Genomic DNA, 21,128 nt, shown 5'->3' with positions numbered 1-21,128 from the left:
TCATGAGAGAGAAATTTGATGTACTAGGTCATGGGGAGCCATGGCAGTTTCTTAAGGAAGAGAGAGAGGGAGAGAGGGAGAGAAATTAATAAAGAAATTAATTTCTTTAATTTCTGTTAAAGAAATTGATCTGACCGAGGTGCATGGGTGCACTGGGATGAAGACAGTTTGATCCCTCATTGCAGCCGCTTAGAAGTCAAGTCTTAGCCTCCACGACCTTGAAAAGGCTTACCTGACACTGACCTTCTTTTCCCCCAGGCCCTTGGCCTCGGCTGGCACAGGGTTGCAGGGGAACTGGTAGCATCAAGTGACCAGGCGGATGTGCTCCTATGAGGGTTCCTTCCAACTCGCCCAGTTCCTACTGCTGGTGGGGGTTCCAGTGGCAAGTGCTGTCCTTCTGGCCCAGTGCCTTCAATGGCGCTGTCCTCGCCGGCTGCTGGGCACCTGCTGGAAGCTGGAAAGCCAAGAGGAGCCAGCGTCCCATCCCACTTCCCTACCTGAAAGTGAGTCCTCTGGGGAGGCACCCCCAGCCTCGCTGCAGGAGATGGCTGCCTTCTACCAGGAACTGCACACGCCCACCCAAGGCCAGACTGTCATCCGACAGCTGATGCACAAGCTGTTGGTGTTTTCGGCTCGAGAGGTGGACCACCGCGGTGGCTGCCTGATGCTCCAGGATACGGGCATCTCCCTGCTCATCCCGCCAGGTAACAGCACCCGGCTTCCTTCTTAGTGTACGGTTGTTCACGCTGCACACTGGACAAGGGCACCAACTCCAAGGGAGCACCATTCAGAGACATCTTCGTAATCTTGAAAATTGCTTCTATGTTTAGTATGACGTTTGTGACTCCAAAGATGGATATATTACATATTTTTTATGACAGTTTTGTGGCAGGTGGAGGTAAAGGGCCCTGTTTTAGTGAACAGTGTGTTATGACGATTCTCCCATAAAGGGAAGTAGAATGTCTGGAGGAAGAGCACCTTTTGCAACTTCACACAAGGCCCTGAGTGAGCTGGCAGCAGCCCTTGGAGGAGGGGGCGACCTGCTCAGGGTCACGTCCCAAGTCAGTCACAGTCACCTTGTTCTCCTTCCGCACTGCCTCTCCACGTGCCCTGCTGCACGCCCGCTCCTGGGCTCCCGCCCCACCTCCCCTCCCACTCTGGCCTGGCCTCCTCTGCCGCAGGGCTGTGCCTGCCTGCTGGGCCCATCTCAGCTCTCCCCCTCCCCAGGTGCTGTGTCTGTGGGCCGCCAGGAGCGGGTGGCACTGATCCTGGTGTGGGATCTGTCAGATGCCCCGTCGCTGTCCCGAGCCCAGGGGCTGGTGAGCCCCGTGGTGGCGTGTGGCCCCCATGGGGCCTCCTTCCTGAAGCCCTGCACCCTCACCTTCAAGCACTGTGCCCAGCAGCCCAGTCAGGCCCGTACCTACAGCAGCAACACGACCCTGCTGGATGCCAAGGCCTGGAAGCCGCTGGGGCGGCCGGGAGACCGCATCTTCCGGGATGAATGTCGCATCCACCTCTCCCACTTCAGGTAGGCACCAGCCCGTCAGCCTGTACTTCCTGCCCCCTTTCTCTGTCTGCCTGACCCTCACCTCTCTGTAGGGGACTGCCCCTTTATCTGTCCAAGAAGGCCTGCAAACCCCATATCCCCCTGTCCTTCCCCAGTCCCTCTGTCCTGGTGCCTATGGCAGCTTATCTTGCTCCAACCCCATCCAGGACCGTGTGTCCCACCGTGGTCCCTCTGCCTGTCTAGAAGGGTCTGGCCCAACCCTGGTCCTGTGTCTAGATGGGGCCTGTCCCATCTCCACCTCTGTCTCTAAAATTGTCTGTCTCTTCCCTGTGCCCCAGTTCAGGACTGTCCCCAGGCTGTCTAGGGCACTTTGCCCCTCCAGTTCTCTGAGACTCTAGCCCATGGCACGCCTGTCCTTAGCTATGTCTCCCTAGGGTCTTAGGTCCCTCTGCCTCCCGGTCTCCTTGCCACCCACTGACCAGAGCAGGGCGATGCATGGTGGCCCTGAGCCCAGTGTCCTTCTTGCCCACGCTGGCTCTTCTCCGGACCCAGTGACAGTCGCTGTGCCATGACTCACGTTCCTTCCCCCTAGCTGACCCCTCCACCCCAGTTCTTCCCTACATGCCCTGGAATGTTCTCCTCACCTGGGAGCCCACACAGAGGCCCCTGGTGCGGTGGGAGCCCGGGGGAAGGTGGGCTGGTCTCCCAGCCTCCCTTGCCCCACTGTGCACCGTCCCTGCCACCGTCTCTGCCCGCAGCCTCTACACCTGTGTGCTGGAGGCAGCTGTGCGCAGGGAAGCCCGGAAGTGGCTGCAGCTGGCCGTGTTCTGCTCGCCGCTGGCCGCCGGCCAGTCTCACCTGCAGCTGCGCGTCTACTTCCTCAACAACACGCCCTGTGCCCTGCGGTGGGCTGTGACCAATGAGCAGCCGCACGGCGGGCGTCTGCATGGGCCCTGCCAGCTCTTCGACTTCACTGGGGCCCGAGGGGACCAGTGCCTGAAACTCAAATACATCTCCGAGGGTGAGGGGGACAGGGCCAGGCACGGCGCGTCGGGGAGCCCGTTGGAGGGAAGGGTCTGCGCCTCCCCTGCGGTGGGAACCTGGGGCGTTGAGTCTCTTTTTGAGACTCCTGGGCAGGCAGCAGCTTCAAGGGGGCCCTCTGGCTCTTGCTGCGGCCTCTTGGAGACCCCGGCTTTCCCACTTCCTCCCTCTGCTGCCCACGGAGCCCCGGTCCTTCCGTGGGAGGCCAGCCGAGTCAGGTGGGTGGTGAGAGGAGAGGCGTTGCACCAGCAGGGGCAGGGAGAGAGCGAGAGGCTTCTCTTGTCCCACCTGGACGGAGCCCGTGTCGGAGGGGGAGGCCCAGTCTTCTCTTCCCTCGTTCCTTTGTGGGTCGGCTGCGGGAATTGACAGTGGGGCTAAGGGTGTTTGTGGGGTGTCGGACAGGGGCGCATGCGTGGCTGCATCTGGGCTAGTGGATGGGAGGGAGGGGGGTGAAGGGGAGAGTGGAGAGGTGGGGGGAGGAGTCTGTGTGCCGGTAGAAGTAGGACCGCTCCCAGGGTCCCCACCCAGGCTCTGGGGCCTCCCATCCACTTGAGTCACCCTCCTGCCTTTGCTCCCTCCCCATCCCTCCCCTCAGCGCCCTGCACAGTGCCTGCCACAGGGTGACCTCCTTAAGCCCTTGTGGAAGTCTCCCCTCTTGAGGCCCTCTGTCTCTCTGCCCCCTCCCCAGGTTGGGAGAACGTGGACGACAGCGGGTGCCAGCTGGTTCCCCATCTGCACATCTGGCATGGAAAGTGCCCCTTCCGCTCCTTCTGCTTCCGGAGAAAAGCAGGTAGCCCAGGAGCCCCGTGTCTACCTCCTGCCCTCTCCTCTCCCCTCCTGGTCACCCTGGAGCCCTGCAGCTCCTCATTCGGCCATGCCTGCAGACCCTCTCTTAAAGGTTAGGGGCCGCAGCAGATCTCTGCAGAGAGAAAGATGGGGGGCTACGCAGCTGCTTCAGATTTCCAAAGCCTTACATTGGAGTCCCTTTTGCTCTCCTGCTGTCTTCTCCTGGGCCTTTTCCTCTCTCACCTGCTACGTCTCCTCTTTGTAGCCAATGAGAACAAGGACTGCTCAGCACTGACCAATGAGATCATTGTCACCATGCACACCTTCCAGGATGTGAGTTGGAGCCGAGGGGCAGAGGAAGGGCAGGCCCTGGGGGAGTCCTGGGCAAAGTGGGCGAGGGTCTGGTGCCTAGGAAGTATGGCTCTAACCACAGAGCCAAGCAGGCGAGGAGGGCATTCTTCCAGGGGCAGGGACTGCCTGGCCTCCAAGGTACCCTCCGTCTTTGACTCTCCTGTCTATCCCTGGATGAATCTAGCAGGAGGGTGAAAGAACCAAACCCTGCATGAACCCTTTCTTCCAACCTGGAGGAACTTGGGCATCAAAGAGAAGTGGTTTCTTTCTGGACAGATTGTCTACGTCTGAGAGATGGTGCTGTGTATCTTCAGGTGGAGGGTGACTCAGGAAGGCGGTCTTGAGTAGGTGGGATGGGAGTTAGAGCTCCCACTCTCCCGAGGGAAGACATGAAGAAATCAGGATTGGAGAGTCTTTGGGGAACCCTGTGGCATCTTACTGGAGAGTAGGCAGATACCCCTCGGGGTATCACTTGGGGAGGAGGAACCAAGGAGAGGAGGAATGGAGGAAGGGGGCACGTATGCCCAAGTTCAGTGTCTCCATTATTAGATGACCTCCCCTGCCCTGGACCCCACCCAGGACCTCTCCTGGTGTCTTAGGATGTATCTTGTTTGGTCTTCATGTCCCAGGTCCCAAAGAGCTCTGAGCAAACTTAAGGCTGAAGGCTGTGAGGTTGGGGAAGCAGAGGGTAGAGGGTGTTGATTGGGGTGGGACTGTGTCTCCTGGTTAAGTGTCTCCGGTGACAGGCTGAAGGAGAGACACGAGGCATGGAGATGGGTGCCCCAGCTTCTTGTTCAGAGGGGTGTCTCATGATCCCTAAGTGTGTTCCCTGCCCCTCTGTTGGCTCAGGGCTTGGAGACCAAGTACATGGAAATCCTCAGATTCCAGGCATCGGAGGAAGAATCCTGGACAGCGCCACCCGCTGTGACCCAGCCACCCCCATGCAACAGGTGAGGTGGTGGTTGCTTGCGCTGCTGCCTGGGGCATGTTTGGGATTCCTGCCCCTGGGCTTGCAGGGCGAGCATGGCATTGAGGTGTCTGTGGAACCAGGCTGGGTCTCTTGATCCTCCCCTCCAAGGCCACCCTTTCCCCCTGCCTCAGGCTGCCCCCAGAGCTCTTTGAGCGGCTGCAGATGTTGTTGGAGCCAAACAGCATCACTGGCAACGACTGGCGACGACTGGCCTCCCACCTGGGGCTCTGTGGTATGAAAATCCGGTAAGAGGGATGAGGTGTGCACGGGTGGGTGGGGGAGGGTGGACTGGGATGGGTGTTCTCAGGACCCCTTGGAGACTGGACCATTCACAAAAGAGTGACTTAAAAGTCAGGGAGCGGCTACTCCCCACCCTATTTCTCAGAACAGGCTTGATTTCATTGACAATGATCTCATTGGTTTGGGCCGAGCAGTCCTCGTTCTCATGGTTACAAAGAGGAGAGGAAATGGCAGGTGAGAGAGGAAGAGGCCAGGGGAGAGGAGCAGGAGAAGTGAAAGGGACTCCACAGGAAGGCTGTGGACGTCTTTCTATTTTATCACTGTTCTTGGTACCTAGAATGATGCCTGGCTCATGGCTGGTGTTCAATACATAAATATTGGTTCAATAAATATTCAAAATGGATAGGTTGACATGTAAGTCATTGGTACCTACTGAGTGCTTGACATGCTGTGCCCTGAGGGGCAGAACGGCAGACTATAGGATAATGTGTATAAAGCATGTAGCTGAGTGCCTGGCACTAGTGGGGACAGCGCAGCCATGGTCTCAAGAGAGATCAGTAAACCAATTCTGAGCTAAGCCTCAGCGCCCGGAGGATGACAGGTGGTCAGGGAAGACTTCGCCCAGGAGATGGGACTAGAGTTGGATCTGGAAAATAGGGTAGACTTTAAAATCACCTTCTAAGTCCTGGAAAAACTATGCTAAGCATTGGGATACAGGATGAATGAGACATGGTCCCAGAACCAAGGAGGTCACCCTCTAGTGAGGGATACAGAGAGCTTAAAAAAAAATCAAGGCAAGTGCTCCTTTGACCTTACTGTATGTATCCCATATTGCATAGCAAGTTGAAAACAGAGACACGAAATGGCTGAAGCAAGAATAATGAAGACTTATGTCAATTACAGTTGACCCCTGAACAATGTGGGAGTTAGAGGTGTGACCCTCCATGCAGTCGAAAATCGTAGTATAACTTATAGTCGGCCCTCCATATCCACGGTTGTGCCTCCACAGATTCAACCAACCAGGGACCATGTAGCAGTGTAGTATTTACTGTTGAAAAACTCTACATATAAGTGGACCCACATAGTTCAAAGTGGTGCTGTTCAAGGGTCAACTATATATCTCAATTAAATAAAAAAGAATAATAAAGACTTGTGGGAGCTATGACCGGAAATCTGAACTGAGGGATGCAGAATGGTCTCCTCCACCTGGGAGGTGGGAATGAGTGCTTCAGAAACAGGTGTTGGGGAAGTAGGGGATCCACCTTCCTGTTTTGGGGGAGGAGCAGAGGAGGTGGTGGGTCTGGTGTGTTTAAGGTGAGAAGGAAGCTTCATGATGGGAGCAGGGAGAAAAGGTCAGAAAAAACAGGGCAAGGCCAAGTGGTGGGTAAGCCAGAAAGTCAGGGGAGGGGGCTTGGTTAGTAGGTGAAAGAGGCTCTGGAAGGTTTTTGAGCAGGGGAGGGTCCTGCCTGGGAGCAACTGTTTCCTTAGTGGTGGGCAGGATGGGGCCTGGGATGGGGGGTAAGGGGAGAGTGTGTTTGGGCTGGGGGTGGGGGGTTGGGAAGGCAAATACAGAACATCAGAGCTGGAAGCGACCTTAGAGGTCCTCTCACCCAAGCCCTCGCGTAAGAAGAGCAAACTGAGGCCTAGAGGGGAGTAGGCTTTGAGCCAGGGCTATCTCCGATTTCAAGTCCTGGGCCCTCCCACCATCCCAGAGTGTCCTGGAAGGCAGTTAAGAGCAGGATGAGGACCAGAGCTGGGGGAGGGGGTGGATCTCCCTGCAGAGCCCCTCCTCCCCCTCACCTCCTCCCCTCACGCTCCGGGCCAGGTTCCTGTCCTGCCAGCGCAGCCCCGCGGCAGCCATCCTGGAGCTGTTTGAGGAGCAGAACGGCAGCCTACAGGAGCTGCACTACCTCATGACCATCATGGAGCGGCTGGACTGCGCCTCCGTCATCCAGAACTACCTGAAGGGGCCGCAAAGCGGCAGCCCACCCCGGGTCTCCTGGGTCGCCCAGGAGAACCAGGGCCTGGAGCTGGATGAGAAGCTCTGAGAGCCCCGCTATGGGGCAGGGTGGAGCTCTGTCTACCGGGATGTACCCCTACACCTAGGAAGAAAACAGCTGCAGTTCCTGGCTGTGCCCACCGACCTCATCAGGACCCTTGGACTGTGCCTGGGGCCACCGCGAGTCCAGACGCCTCCTCGGGTCAGGACCACCCTTTCGGCCCACGTCGTCCTGCGTGCAGATCCCGTCCTGGCCGGCAGGGGGCGAAGGAGCCCAGGAGATGGCCCCAGCGTGGCCAGCCTCCGGGAAGCTATTTAATAGACCAATGGACTGTTAGGCTGCCCTGTTGGCCCTCCTTGGGGACTGGTTAGTCCACAAGTATTCACTGAGCACTTAGTGATACCTGGCACTGGACTGGGTATCATGGAGACTCCTGGAATATACGAGGTCGGGTTTGGAGCCTCGCGGAAACCACAGTTCTCTTGTGGGAACCAAGATGCCCTCGTAGGAGCTGAGGACAAACGCTAAACCAGCAACACGTGCCCTGTGGTTAGGGGATGTGGATGTGGTATGAATTGTACCTGCATTAGGAGTTGGGAAGGGAGGGAGCTGAGTATGGGCTGGAGCAGTGAGAAACCATCATGGAGGATGTAGGAGAAATGATTTACAAAGAGTGAGATCTTAAGGTGGGGGAAGGCGGGGATGTGACTGGACTTACAGTAGGAGCCCGGTGAGCATGGGGTGCTGAGTCATCAAGGAGCCCAGCGTGCTGGGTGTGAGGTGAGAGCAGGACAGGGGTTCAAGGCCAGATCTAAAGATGGACAGTCATAGCTGGCTGTCCACCTGTCTCCTTTGACTTCCTTTGTCTCTTTATCCTCCCATCCTTGCCTTGTCTTCCTCTCTCTGTGCCATTATCTCTGTCATAAAACATCAAAGCTGAAAAGAAACTTCAAGATTATTATTGTTGTCCAACCTTTTAATCTCTTTATCTTGAACTGTGTGAGTTTTAAGTCTCTCTGACTTCATTTTGCTGTTGCTGGCCCCTGCAGTGGCTCCATCCCTGAATCTGTCTCTCTTTTACTACTGGTCTTAGCATCTTTTCGTCTCTACCTACTTGCTGTACCTGCCCTTGTGTGTTTCCTTCTTTCTCTGAAATCCTCAGTCATTTCCCTCAGGTAAGTGTCTCTAAACCACGGTTAAGTATCAAAGGCTATTGAAAGACACCGGTCTACCCTAGGAATGGATGGGTGGGGATTTTACCCCATGAGTCAAGATCCACTTTAGGGTCAGGAAATAGAGGATAGGGATTAAAGAACATCCCATTTAGTCAACTCTTTATTCAGCACCTACTGCCTGTTAGACACTGTATAGAAAATAAATCAGTAGGCTGGGTCCTGAAAAGAGAACAAAGGATTTGACTCAATTTAAGCAATCCTTTTGTTTGCAAACAGGTGTTGTTAATTTTTTCAAGGGCAGACAAATGATCTCTCTGGCAACACTAACAATTTCTTCTGTATTTCATTAAAAATATTAAAGCTTTTTCTATGATGAACAACATTGTATAATAAATTATGAAAACTGCCTTTCTTTGTTACTAGCTGTATTTTGCTCAGACTGATGAATTTGAATGTGGGTATGAATGGTTTTATGTGGTAAAATCGTACCGATGGGGGCCGGCTGCAGAGATGCATTTTGTAGACTGTGCTTCCAGCGTGGTAAATCAGGGAGGCGCTCTTCCCTTTCTGTTAGAAGCAAGCCTTCAGGGTGGGGCCCTCTCCCCGCCCCTCTTCCCCTAACCCCATCCATTCTCTGTTAGTCCTCCCACCACATCGGGGGCTGCCAGTCCCTCCAGGCTGGTACCTTGGCCTTCTCCCTCTTCATTTGGCTCAAGATTGAACTACTAAGAGCATCTTTCTCCCCTGGAGTCTGGTACAGTTTTCCCCTTTTCTCCTATTGTCTCTTCCTTGCTTTCCATGCCAGCGAGAGTCATCTTTATTTTGTGTTACTCCCTACCCTGGAACAAATCACTTTAAGAGTTTCAAGTCTTTTGGAATTGTAAATAAAAGCCATGAAGGAGGGACTTCCCTGGTGGCGCAGTGGTTAAGAATCTGCCTGCCCACATAGGGGACATGAGTTCGATTCCCGGTCTGGGAAGATCCCACGCTGCCGCGGAGCAACTAGCCTGTGCGCCACAACTACTGAGCCCGCATGCCACAACTTCTGAAGCCCGTGCGCCTAGAGCCCGTGCTCTGCAACAAGAGAAGCCACTGCAGTGAGAAAACTGCGCACCGCAACGAAGAGTAGCCCCTGCTCGCTGCAACTAGAGAAAGCTCGCACGCAGCAGCGAAGACCCAACACAGCCAAAAAAAGCCATGGAGGAAGGGGGGTTCTAGGATGGGAGGAACTACCTTCTGCCCCCCACCTTAATCCGTCAGAATGGGCTCACGGTGCAGGGAAAGGAAGTCTTGGATACCTTGAGGTAGGTGGCAAGCTCCCTGATGCCTGTAAGGTGGATCTTTCCTTTCTCAAATCAAACCTGATTGGCACACATTTGCCAGTACCTAAAGCCAAGAGATGGCGTGTTCCGGGGGCATTGGGACACTTAGTGTCCTGACTGTAGTGCTAATTAGCCTGGCTCTTCCCTTCTGGCTTCAGTCTCTACTTTGGGATGAAGGGACTATGTTCAAGGCTCTCCAAGGGCCTCTTTTGATCTTATGGGCCTGTTCAGAGATGGCACACAGATGATCCAGGGAACATCCACTTGGGGAGTTTTCTTTGTGCATTGCCTTTAAATAGAGCAATTGGTCACTGCTTGTGGCCTTACCTCCAGGCCTTTCCCCAGTAGGTTACCCCCCTGGTCCCTAAAGACACCAAATTTGTGTCTTTATGCATCTTCTCTTCTGCATGTTGCAAAGCCCATGCCTAAACTTCCACCTGTTGTGTTTAGAGCCGGGAGGAGAATGAACAGTAAAGGTTGTGTCCGGGTCTGCAAGGTTAGAGGCTCCAGTGCCCAGAGGTAACACATGTCCTTGGGACCTCATCTGCCTGCGAGTGACATTCGTGCCAACATCAGATCCAAGCTGTCCATCAGAATACAGTGAAAGCCACGTAGTGAGGCCTACAGTTTCTAGTAGTCACATCAAAAAATGTAAAAAGAAACAGGTGAAATCAGGTTATGATATATTTTGCTTAACCTAATATATCCAGAATATTATAATTTCCACATGTAATCAATGTAAAACTTATTAATAGCATATTTTACATTCTTTTTTCATGAAGTATTTGGAATCTGGTGTGTATTTTACAATTACAGCACATCTCGATTTGTATCAAAAATGTGCTAAATTTTCATTGGAAATATTTGATCTGTACTTAGCTTTCATAAAATTTATAGCTGAAAAAGTACATTTACGTACACAAATTAAGCAAGCTGAAAGTTTTCCAAAAATGAAATGAGGTATGAATTAAAAAATTTAAATCAATTGAAATAAAATAAAAATTCAGTCCCTCAGTGGCACTAGCCACATTTTAAGTGGTCAGTAGGCATGTCTGGCTAGTGGGTACCGTGATAGACAGTGCAAGTCTGGATTATGGACCCAGTTGGGTATAACTTTATAGTATACTCGCCTATTCATTCATCAAACATTTGCTGAACACCTGCCCTGCACAAAGTGTTGGTTATAAAACTTCAATGAAGAAGAGCATTCTTGTTCTGTTAGAAGCTCCTGGGATGGTGGGAGTCAGAGAAGAGCACTTGCCTTCCATCCCTCTCTGCACCTGACTTAAGAAGGAAATAGGGGATGAGGCCCAGGCAGACACCCTTTGCTGCAGGAATGGCTCAGACGGCAGCGTGGTACTGAGGCATGGACTTAGAGTCAGGTGTTCCTGGCTCACCCAGCACATCAGGTGGGTTCTCAGTTGCTGACAACAGAATCCACTCTTGCTGGGGATTACAGACAGGAGATCTTACCCTGAAGAATAAAGAATCATTTGGAGGGCTGAGAAACAGGACTGAGGTAAAGTTTCCAGAATGATGCCCTAAACTGTGTGGTAGCATCATCCCAAGGGGGGGAAACTGGTATTACTGTGGCTGCTGCTACCAGGCTCTGGAGAGCAGGACCTCGACTTTACTGCAGCCCCTCATGCCACCACCTCTGCCACTTCTGAGTTGGGAACAAGACCTCACCACCATCTCTGAAAGCTGAGGCGTCTGCTGTCATCCATGTCGGCTGAAATGGAAGCTCCAGGCACTGCCCACATTTTCATACTACCCATTTCTGAATCAAACCTCAAGTGGAGGGGGAGAACATCAGAGAGTCAGAGCCCAGATCACATGGTGAATCCTAGCTGCAAGGGAGTCTGGAAATTTGAATTCTGACTTTAATACTGGAAGATGGGACTCATTACCTGCAGATGTCCCCAAATATGGAAAAAACTGCTCAAAAGGTGATGGACAGCTGTGAATATGATAGATGTCCACCATAGCCAAGGTGTGGTTAATGCTGTGGTTCCAGGGAGCAAACTCTCTTCACGAATATAGTCATGCCCTCAGCAGGTGTCGGCCTTATTCCTGACTTGCAGCATCTTCTCAATAAAGCACAACTGCACACATCCCTCCGATCCCTGCACAATCCAGGATCAGACTTGGACACGTTTCATGAGCACACAGCAAAAGCTCACCAGCAGTAGTGAACTGATTTACTCAATGCTTCTCCAGCCCCACTTGCCTTCCTGTACTGCAGAGGCTGAAAACTAAACCTACATTTCCCAGATTCCCTGGCAGATGGGGACCTAGATATGTTTAGGTTCTGCCAGTCAGCTGAACTCAGCGGGGACTCTGACTTGGCATTGAATAATGGGGGGAGTTGAACAGGGCGAGAGGCTGGTCCCTGTTTTGAGGAGTGGATGGAAGCGGTCCAGGAACCAGCAGCTGTGGCTACACCTTCCTGACGTGGCAGCTTTCTCAGTGGCGTGGTTCTGTGGTGTGGTTTGGGGACTCAATACTGGAAGTCCTACTTAGAGTCTATTCCTTTAGCCCTTCCAATAATTCTGTGAACTATCTAGACTCTATAATATATTGCTTTCTGCTTAAACTAGCTCGAGGGAGAATCTATCATGTACAGCTAAGACCCCTATCCAATGTGCCCATGAGTCTTTCTCTGGAAAGACTGTCCTTTGTTCTGTGATCATACCCTTTCTTCTTTGCTGCTGTAAAAGGGCCTATTAGCTTATGAAAGAATAGTAATGGAGATGATAGTTTTATTAAAATGCCCTTACTTGTCAAAATAAGAAGGTAGTGATCCTATATCTATTTTGTTCTTCCCAAGTTAAAAAACAAAACAAATAAATTTATTGGTCTTTGAAATTCAAAAGCCTGGGAATATTCTTTTATGAGAACTGTCATCCTTATTCACCCTTTTTAAAGCCTTACACAGGTATGTTTATTCATCTACTCAGCACATTTTTGACTATTTATTATGTGCTTAGAATCCCTCATTTATTTCCTTATCTTCAGGTAATCTTTCTTGCACTGGCTTTGTTCTAATCTATGCCAGCAAAAAGCTATCATCCATACTAGCTGGTTAGTGTCATGTCATATAGACATCAGCCTGAGGACAGGAATATGCTTTATACTAGCTATCAACCCTCAGGCGGGAATGGATTTGTTTTCCAAATAAACTAGGAAAGATGCACTCCAAAAATTAGAATAACATTTATGAAATGCTGAAGTGGGTGAAGATGGGATTGTAGAAAATTCCTTAGCTGGGTAGAGAGTAGAGATGGGGGTAGGGAAGAGTCTAACACTTGATCCAGGGAGGAGCTGGCCATCCTGCTCCTGGGAATCCCGGAAAAACATAAGGAGAGTGCGTGACAGAGAAGGGGACCCAGTGGCATTGGTCATCTTGGAGATCTACCAGGAAAACCTTCACATCTTGCTTGTGCCCATCCACGGGGCTTCCCCAAAGTTGGGGCTCTTGAGCTCTGGCTGAGGAGGCCATCTGTGGCTAGGTGGCAGAAGCGGACCACACAACCTGAGCCCTTGGGAAGTTTCAATTTCTGGAAACTCTCCTTCTTTGTGTGTCTGTGCTGTCCTTTCTGCCGATGACTACCCTCTGCTTTCTGGGCCAAGCTGGTCAGATATGGTCAGAAGGTACATTCCATCCTGGGGAGAAGATCAGGTGACCTTTTTACTTCAGCCTTTGTTTCTCTCCCTTCATGAACTTTTAAAGTTATTCGATTTTTATCAAACCATAATGTGGTTCCATTCCCTTGAGGCCAAGTCTTGGAAGACTGGAAATATGGCCTGACGCTGCTGTTTACTAGCTGTGTGACCTGGAGTGAGTTGATTAACATCCATCTGATTCCATTTTCTCATCTGTGAAATGGGACTAACAGCAGTGCCACAGTAATAGTGCCAGTGTGCAGGGTTTTCAGGGTTAAATGAGATAGCGTATAGAAAACACTTAGCTTTGTGCCTGGCACTCAATAAGTCCTCACCACGCAGTGGTTGAGAGTCTGCCTGCCGATGCAGGGGACGCGGGTTCGTGTCCCGGTCCGGGAGGATCCCACATGCCGTGGAGCGGCTGGGACCGTGAGCCATGGCTGCTGAGCCTGCGCATCCGGAGCCTGTGCTCCGCAACGGGAGAGGCCACAGCAGTGAGAGGCCCGCGTACAGCAAAAAAAAAAAAAAAAAAAAAAATAAGCCCTCACCAAACGTGAGCTGCTGTAACGAGTATCAACCTCATCTAGACAGATTATATATTTTAGTAACTTGCAAAGTGGATTGGTTCGTCTCACTGTGAACACACTCACTGACGCTTGGAACAAGAAGCCTCTCCCTCCTCTAGTGTTTGCCCTTTCCTCCCCTTCCTCCTCAGTTATCTTTTGTACTATTCCAATATTTGAAGAATGCGGCGTTGTAAAAATTTATAGGGTTCCTGTATAGCATCCAATTTACTGCAGGCTTTCAGGAAACTGTGTTCAATAAGTACTTGTTAACTCAATCAAAAATCAAGTCATCCATGTGGATAAATGACTAGTTGTCCAGCTGGCTGAAGCAGCGCACATGCGTGCCTGCACAAACACCCACGCACATCCACACCCCCACACAGAGGCAGAGGTGTTCCTGCCGTGCTCCTCCAGGCTCACCTTTGGAAATCTACTCATCTGAAGCCCAGACCTTGGACAGGGTTTCCACAGGCAGCTTTGGTGGTAGAATGCACAGGTCCCCTCAGACCAAAAATAATCCCAGACATGTGACAGCAACTCTCAGCTTAAGAGGCCATGTGACACCCATTGTCTTCCTGGATTGTTTTCTACAGAGAACTGAAGGTTGAGGGGTTTAGTGATTTTTCCTAAGTGAAGGCCCTGGACTCAAACCCAAGCCTCCTCATGCTAAAACCTGGATTATAATGTTGCTCAGAAAGGTCTGTCCAAATCCCCACCCCCGTTAGAGCTATACTTCTGGGTTAAGTCTTGCACCTGCATTAGATCCCTGTTAGTAAAACATGCAAACACACATTTTATCTGAAGGGGACCCAGCTCTACCTCAATGGCTAAAATTAGTTTGTCAGATTGGATAGCTGTTACCTAGAGTGAACATTTATCCATATAAGCATCTCTGAGAGTAACTGAGTGGAGGCTGACAGCTGTCTCTCAGAACGGGTCTCCCTCTTCTTCACTGTAAAAGAATTGCCCCGGGCACACATTTCCCAGCCTCCCTGCAGTTAGGTGAGGCCAGGTGACAAAGTTCTCACCAGCAGAATGTGAGTGGGGTGGGGCATGAGACTCCCAGGCCCGGGTCCTTAGGGCAATCAGCATGCCTCCTCCACGCCCCCTTTCTCCTCCCCACTGGCTGCAGACAGACCTGGCAATGAGCCAGCTTCCACTGGGAGGATGAGGACAATGTCTTGAGGGATGGCAGAGAAACGAGTCGGAAAGGGCCGGGGTCACTGACTCTCTGCTTGAAGTAGAACATCCCACTGACCAGGAAGACTCCCTCAGATGTTACGTGAAAGAGAAATAAACTTCTAACTTTTTTAAGCCACTGGGTTATTGTTGGATCTCTTTGTTACAGCAGCCTACCTATCTGTCAGAATTAGATGTGTTTACCCACATGAAATGCTTGGCATGGGGCCTGGAACATAGTAAATGTTAGCTCTGCCTATGACGCTATTTGAGTTTCAGATCAGAACTTTGCATTCATCTCTGAGTTTCTGAGTGGAGAATTCAGGAGTGGTTTTCACAAGGGCTCTGTTGGACCTGGCTGCCCTGCACTAGTGCCCAGGTGACCAAGTGTGGCCTGGAGTGGCATCTGCCCTCATACCACATGGAACATTGAGAGGCTTCAGGCAAGGGGAGTCCAGTGAACTTAGCTGGGTTTGCTGATATCAGGAGGTAGCTTCTTGAACCCAGGCCCTGGTGACCTCTACGCCTGCTAGAGGGGCCCCAGTGAGGCACAGCTGCAGATGGGATGGGAGTGAGAAGCAGAAGACAGTGGAAGACCGGTGGGCTCGTGGGAGAACCTCCAGAGATTCCCAGCAATGACCGGGTGACATTTGGCTTGGGGTAGAAGCTCTGTAATAGTAAATAGGGGCAAAAACTGGTGAAACATGGGCAATATATGTAATTGTGAGTCCCTGGGTAGACAGGTAAGACTGGAAAACTTGGGTTACCCTAAAATAAAATTACCCTAAAATGAAAGAGTCTGCTAAGTAAAGGGGAAGCTATCATGTTTTATACTTGTGTTTAGAATGAGGGCCAGTACCGCTCTCTTAATATTCTTGGGCTGTTTTTTACTTGCTAGGAGCTATTTAGAATTTCCCCACCCCCACCCCAGGCCCTATATCTTCAAGAGGATGTTGCTATATACGTATACATATTTTTTTAGATTTTCACTTTTAACAAATTATAGGCTCATCAGAAGTTGCATAAAGAGTCCAGAAAACTCCAATAAAGTCATCACCCACTCCCCCCAATGGTGGCATGTTACTGATTATCAGACATCATTAAAAGTAGAAAACTAACATTGGCACAGTACAATCCACAGATGTATTAGATAACAGACCTTACCCAGATTTCACCAGTTTTTGCAAGTACGCATGTTTGGGGTGTGTCTTTGGGCATAATTCTATGTTAGTTTATCACACGTATAGATTCCTAGACCACCACCGCCACATCTAAATACCTTTTGCTTCATAGCAGCAACAGGTGTGTTAAAAACCTACAATGCGGTGAGGAACAGCAGGAGTTTTGTCAACAGACAGACGTGATTTCGAATCCTGGCTTCTCCACTGGGCAGCTGTGCGACCTCGGGCAGGGGTGGTAACTCAATCTTCCTGAGCCTGTTTCCCCATCTGCAGAATGGGGCTGATAAAAATAGTACCTGCTCTCTGGATCGTCTTAAAGATGAAATGAGATCACTCCCAGCAGAGCACAGGTATATGTTCTTCTATTATCAGTATCCCGGTGTCAATGTCTTTTGACTTTATGACTCAGGGCTGTTGACTCAGCTTCTAGAATAATTTAGTTCATAAGACAAAAAAAAAAAAAAAAAATTGAAGCTGCATGTGACGTACTCAGCCCACTGGGGCTACACTTCTCAAATCCCCTCCTTAAGACTCTTGCTGGTGACAACCCTAGGCCAGGGTCCCTGGCATCAGCCTCACTGTCACACATCCCACTCTACCCCCCCTCACAGATGCCCCATAAGGGAAGCTCCTCAGAAGCCCTGTTTGATGCTTCCCCATCTTCCTTTATCTTTCCAAGTATCTTTGCAAAATCTCTCCTTTGCTTTGCATCTGCCTTACCACCTTTTCCCCACTCCTTACCCTCACCTCCTGATTTTTAACTCACGGCCAATGGGAGCGACTTACATTGCATTTATGAGACATCACATATAGAAATACACATATGCAAACCAGGATTTTATTTAAGGGGAACTTGGCTGGAGAGAGATTACTATACCCACGTGGATCTCTCTCTCTCTCTCTCTCTCTCTCTCTCTCTCTCTCTCACTCTCATTAGACTGTGAGCTCTTTGAAGGCAAAGATTCTTTGAGTTGTTCAGGTACATATTGGGTGCCCATGAACACTAACCTCCCAAGTAATAATCCCACACAAATAATGGTAGCTTCCATTGATTGAACCCCTACTACGTCCTCGTCATGGTGCTTAAAGCTCTAATTCATTTAACATCCTGCAAAGTAGGTATTGGGATGATCTCCATTCTGTGGATGCAGAAACTGAGGCTTGTTCTGTTTTCTCCCCAGAACCGATGCACTCTCCACTTTGACAGGCTGCCTCTCCCTCCACGTCTGCTTGATTAATAACGTGAAGCTCCTTATGCAGCTTCCTTGCATAGTGACGTCTGTGAAATGGTGCTATGCGTCTCTGTCTTGTTTATGTCACAGGACCCTTAGTGAGGCTCCCATGACGGGTGTTGGGAACAGCCCACTGCAAACCACGGCACAGTGAACAGGATGCATGCGTGAAGGGACCCGCCATCCTCCACTACTTGTAGGAGAGACACTCCCTACTTTTACATCCCTTTTATTCCATCTCCTGTCCCTAACCTCACCTGCAATGCTCTCCTAGGCACACAGGAAGAAATACATTCAGATTCACCGTACATGATTGAAAACCGTCTTTGTTGTAGCCACTTCCACACTGTTTTTTTATTTTAACACATTCTCAGTGAGTGCTAACAATAACCCTGCCATATAGGTATTATTCTCACCCTTGCTTTACATATGGGGAAACCAAGGCTCAGAGATTGAAGCGACCTGCCCAACATCACACAACCAGTGGATTTGGGTTTGTCTGAACGCAGGTCTGTCTGACTCCAAGTCCAGTGCTCTTAAGCAAAAGTCTATATATTTTTAACAGTTTAAAATTCAAAATGTATAAAAGGGAACTCAGTGACTGTCTTGTCTTTTGGACCCTTGGTTTGCTTCCTCAGAGAAAATATTACCATTTCTTGAGTTTTCTTCCAGAGTTATTCTAAGCATATTAACTAGATATGGGAGTATATTACTTTTTCTCACTTTTCCCATATTCTTCCATACTCCGCTTTTTTTTCCCACTTGACAATGGATCTTGAGACCTTTTCACAATCAATTTATAGAAATTTCTTCTTATTTTTCTACAGTTGCAGTTTACAAGCGATTCACACCCAGAGTATCAGTGAACCCTAAGACCCTTGGCCAACTCCAAAGGAAGCTCACGGCTAGAGACGCTGGTGGTGGAGGTAGGCTACAGGCTTAATTTAAATATTAATAATAATATTAAACATTTACTGTGCCTTAATTCTGGGCTGGGAACTGTGCTAAACACCTTACATGGATTACCTCGTTGAAGCCTCCAGATAACACTGCAAGACGGTACTGTCATTATCCCTGTTTTAAGGATAACTAAACGGAGATAATGGGATTGAGTACGTTTCCCAAGACCACATAGTTAGCAATGACATCGCTGGGGTTTGAGCCCTGGTTGTTTGATTTCACTCTCAATCACTGCCCCAAAGCACAACTCAGGAGAGCAGAGGATGACCTTTCGGAATCTTCCCCTCTTCCATGCTTAGTTTCCATCTTTTCAAGAGACACCCCACCCTCCCCAAGGCTGCCTCTTCTCTGGCAAGACTCAGCTTCCCACGTCCCCCTCCCTTCCCCAGCACAATTGATCTCTTCTTTGTCCCAGCCCCCAGCTTCCCAGAGGGGCCATGTTTATATTGATACAAGTAATAACAACTACATAGGTCTCCACTGGACTTAAGCCTGGGGAATTTCAGGTACTGAGATGAGCCAGTGGGGTGGGGAGAGGTCGTTTTGTGATTGTGTGTGTGTGTGTGTGTGTGTGTGTGTTTTCTGTCCTCTTAAATCACACTGAGCAGCTGTCACTGTGAGAAGCTTGGCTGAGAGGCTACTGACACAGTCAGGTGTTAGTTCCGGAAGCCTCTGCCTCTGTAGCAGAGATCTGTGTAGAAGAGCTCGGGCCGCTGACACCACCCTGGGGGGTGCTTACTGTTCTCCTTGCACAAAAGGGAGGCTCTGTTTCTTGCCAGGAGATGTCTGGCCTCCTTGGAGACTGAGGGGCAGCAGGGCTTTCCTGGGGAGGCAGTGCAGTGGAAAGGGGCTCTGGTCTGAGAGTCTCCGGTTTCAAATCCTGGGGCCATCACGTCCTGGCAGGATAACCCTGGGCACGTCACTCCGGGTCCTGTATTGCATAACTCTGGGGTGTGTGTGTGTGTCTGGGTCTCAACAGACTCTGGGTGCCATTCACACAGAACACAATGCAGATGGTGTGCCTTTTAGCCTTGGACAACGTGATGGAACAGAATCACTTTATCTCAGAGTCCATTTGCTGAGCTTTGTCTAGAGGAGAAGATAAGATCTACTTCAGGGGCTGCAGAAAGAATTCAACAAGATAACATCTTTGTAGGTACTTGATAAATATTAGCTCTTGCTTCCCTTCCCTTTCCTTCGAGCCCCCATGTAGGCAGTAAGGTACAGCACAGTGGTTAAGACTGTGGGCTTTGATCCCAGATTACTAGGGTTCAAGCTGTGTGATACTGGGCAAGTTAATCAACCTTTCTGGGCCTCGTATGTCATGGCGTAAAATGAGGACAACAGTAGCACCTGCCTCACGAGGCTGGGCTGTTGGGCGGATTTCATGAGATACAGTGGGTACAGCACGACTGCAGTGCCTACACCTAGAAAGGCCCAGTGTGAGCGAGCGTGACCCTGCTCTCTGTGAAAGACCGTCTTCCTTCCCGCTTCCTCTCTTTTCTTCTTTGATCTTCTGCCTCTGGGCTTTTCTTGGCAAAAGGAAATCCTTTCTTTGAGATCATGTGCTTTTTCATCTCTCCCACTGAGGGTGACTGTGGGGGACGCAGTGTGAGTGAGCCCACCTGGCAGATATCGGCTGAAGCTGTAACCAGGAGGCAAAGCTCTCGCTGGAGGCCATGGGAGTACAGTGTAGGAAGACACGGCCTGTGGCCTAGGGGTTCTCGAAGGCAGAGCTGAAGGGCAGGGTGAGCCTGTGCCTCAGAGGGCAGAGGTGCTGGGCAGGGGGCCCTAGACGGGATAGGCCGTCCTGCTAGAGGGAACCAGAAGGACCTAAAAGTGGTCAGGGTTCCTGTGTTAAGTGGAAACTTCAACAAAATTGAAGGAAGTTCTACTTCCTCACTCTCTCCTCCTCCGACTGAGCTTCTGAGTCAGAGCTGCCGAGGCCAGCTGGAGACTGAGATGCCCCTGTGACCTTTAAGGTCCTTAAGATGCCCCTGAGACTTTATTTCTAGAGTCCTTGGAGGCTGAGGGCAGATGGTGGGGGTGAAAGATGCCATCATGAATCATGTAGGTCAGCAGGTCCTCAACCATGGCCACACAGTAAAAGCTTCTGCAGAACTAGATTGTGATTTAAACGGTTTGAGGTGGGACCCAGGCAACTCCTACTTCAACTTGTAACTTTCAAAACCTTCAAATCTGTAGGTAAGTTGAAAGATGAGTACAATGAACACTTAATACCTTTCACTTATATGCACATATATTTTTATATACATATATCTACATATATACTTCCTATATATGTACTGGAAAAAATCTGAATCGTTGAGTATAAGTTGTAGACATCATAATACTTCCTCTTAAATACTTCAGCATGTCTCCTAAAGATACTCTAAACCACAATACCATATTACACCCAAGAAATGTAATATTGATATAACATTATTTAATATATCATCCATATTCATGTTTCCCCTATTGTCCCCAGAGTGTCCTCTATAGCCTTTTCCTGCCAAAGCAAGGATCGTGGTTTTTTTTTTTTTTTTTTATTCTTGAATAGAGAATACTTTCCTCCAACTTTCTGGTCCTTCTTGGCATTGACATTTTTGAAGAATCCACGTAACTTCTATTGTGGAGTGTCCCTCAGTATGGGTTTCTCTGATTGTTTCCTCTGATTGGGTAAGAACACTGCCAGGATGGGGTGTGCTTCCCACTGTAGCACATTGGGGGCCGCTTCACGTCAGTTGGTCTTGCCCTTAGTCATGCTTAGATCATCCTTTGGTCAAGTGGTGTCCATCATATTTCTCCATTGTACCTTTCTAATTAATAATTAATCTGAGGGACTTGTACTTGGATTGTCTGAATGTCCTACCAACCTCTTACCCGGTTGTAAGATAGTACACTGATGGCCGCTAGTGGAGTGGATTGGTACACTGTGATAGGGTAAATGGT

At 50.1% G+C, this 21,128-nt stretch overlaps 1 protein-coding gene across 1 annotated transcript; it reads left to right on the top strand.

Annotated features, from left to right (window-relative positions):
- Positions 1-319: 319 nt before the first annotated feature.
- UNC5CL (unc-5 family C-terminal like) lies at positions 320-6,943 on the top strand. The gene is made up of 8 exons (XM_065886337.1): positions 320-704; positions 1,228-1,528; positions 2,266-2,528; positions 3,237-3,338; positions 3,600-3,667; positions 4,535-4,635; positions 4,787-4,900; positions 6,721-6,943. The coding sequence occupies exons 1-8, from the start codon at positions 320-322 to the stop codon at positions 6,941-6,943; spliced, it is 1,557 nt and encodes a 518-aa protein (XP_065742409.1).
- Positions 6,944-21,128: the final 14,185 nt, after the last annotated feature.

The sequence above is a fragment of the Phocoena phocoena genome, chromosome 10 (genome assembly GCF_963924675.1).
Source record: "Phocoena phocoena chromosome 10, mPhoPho1.1, whole genome shotgun sequence".
In the NCBI taxonomy this organism is placed as follows: domain Eukaryota; kingdom Metazoa; phylum Chordata; class Mammalia; order Artiodactyla; family Phocoenidae; genus Phocoena; species Phocoena phocoena.
This window is presented reverse-complemented; position numbering and strand designations above follow the sequence as displayed.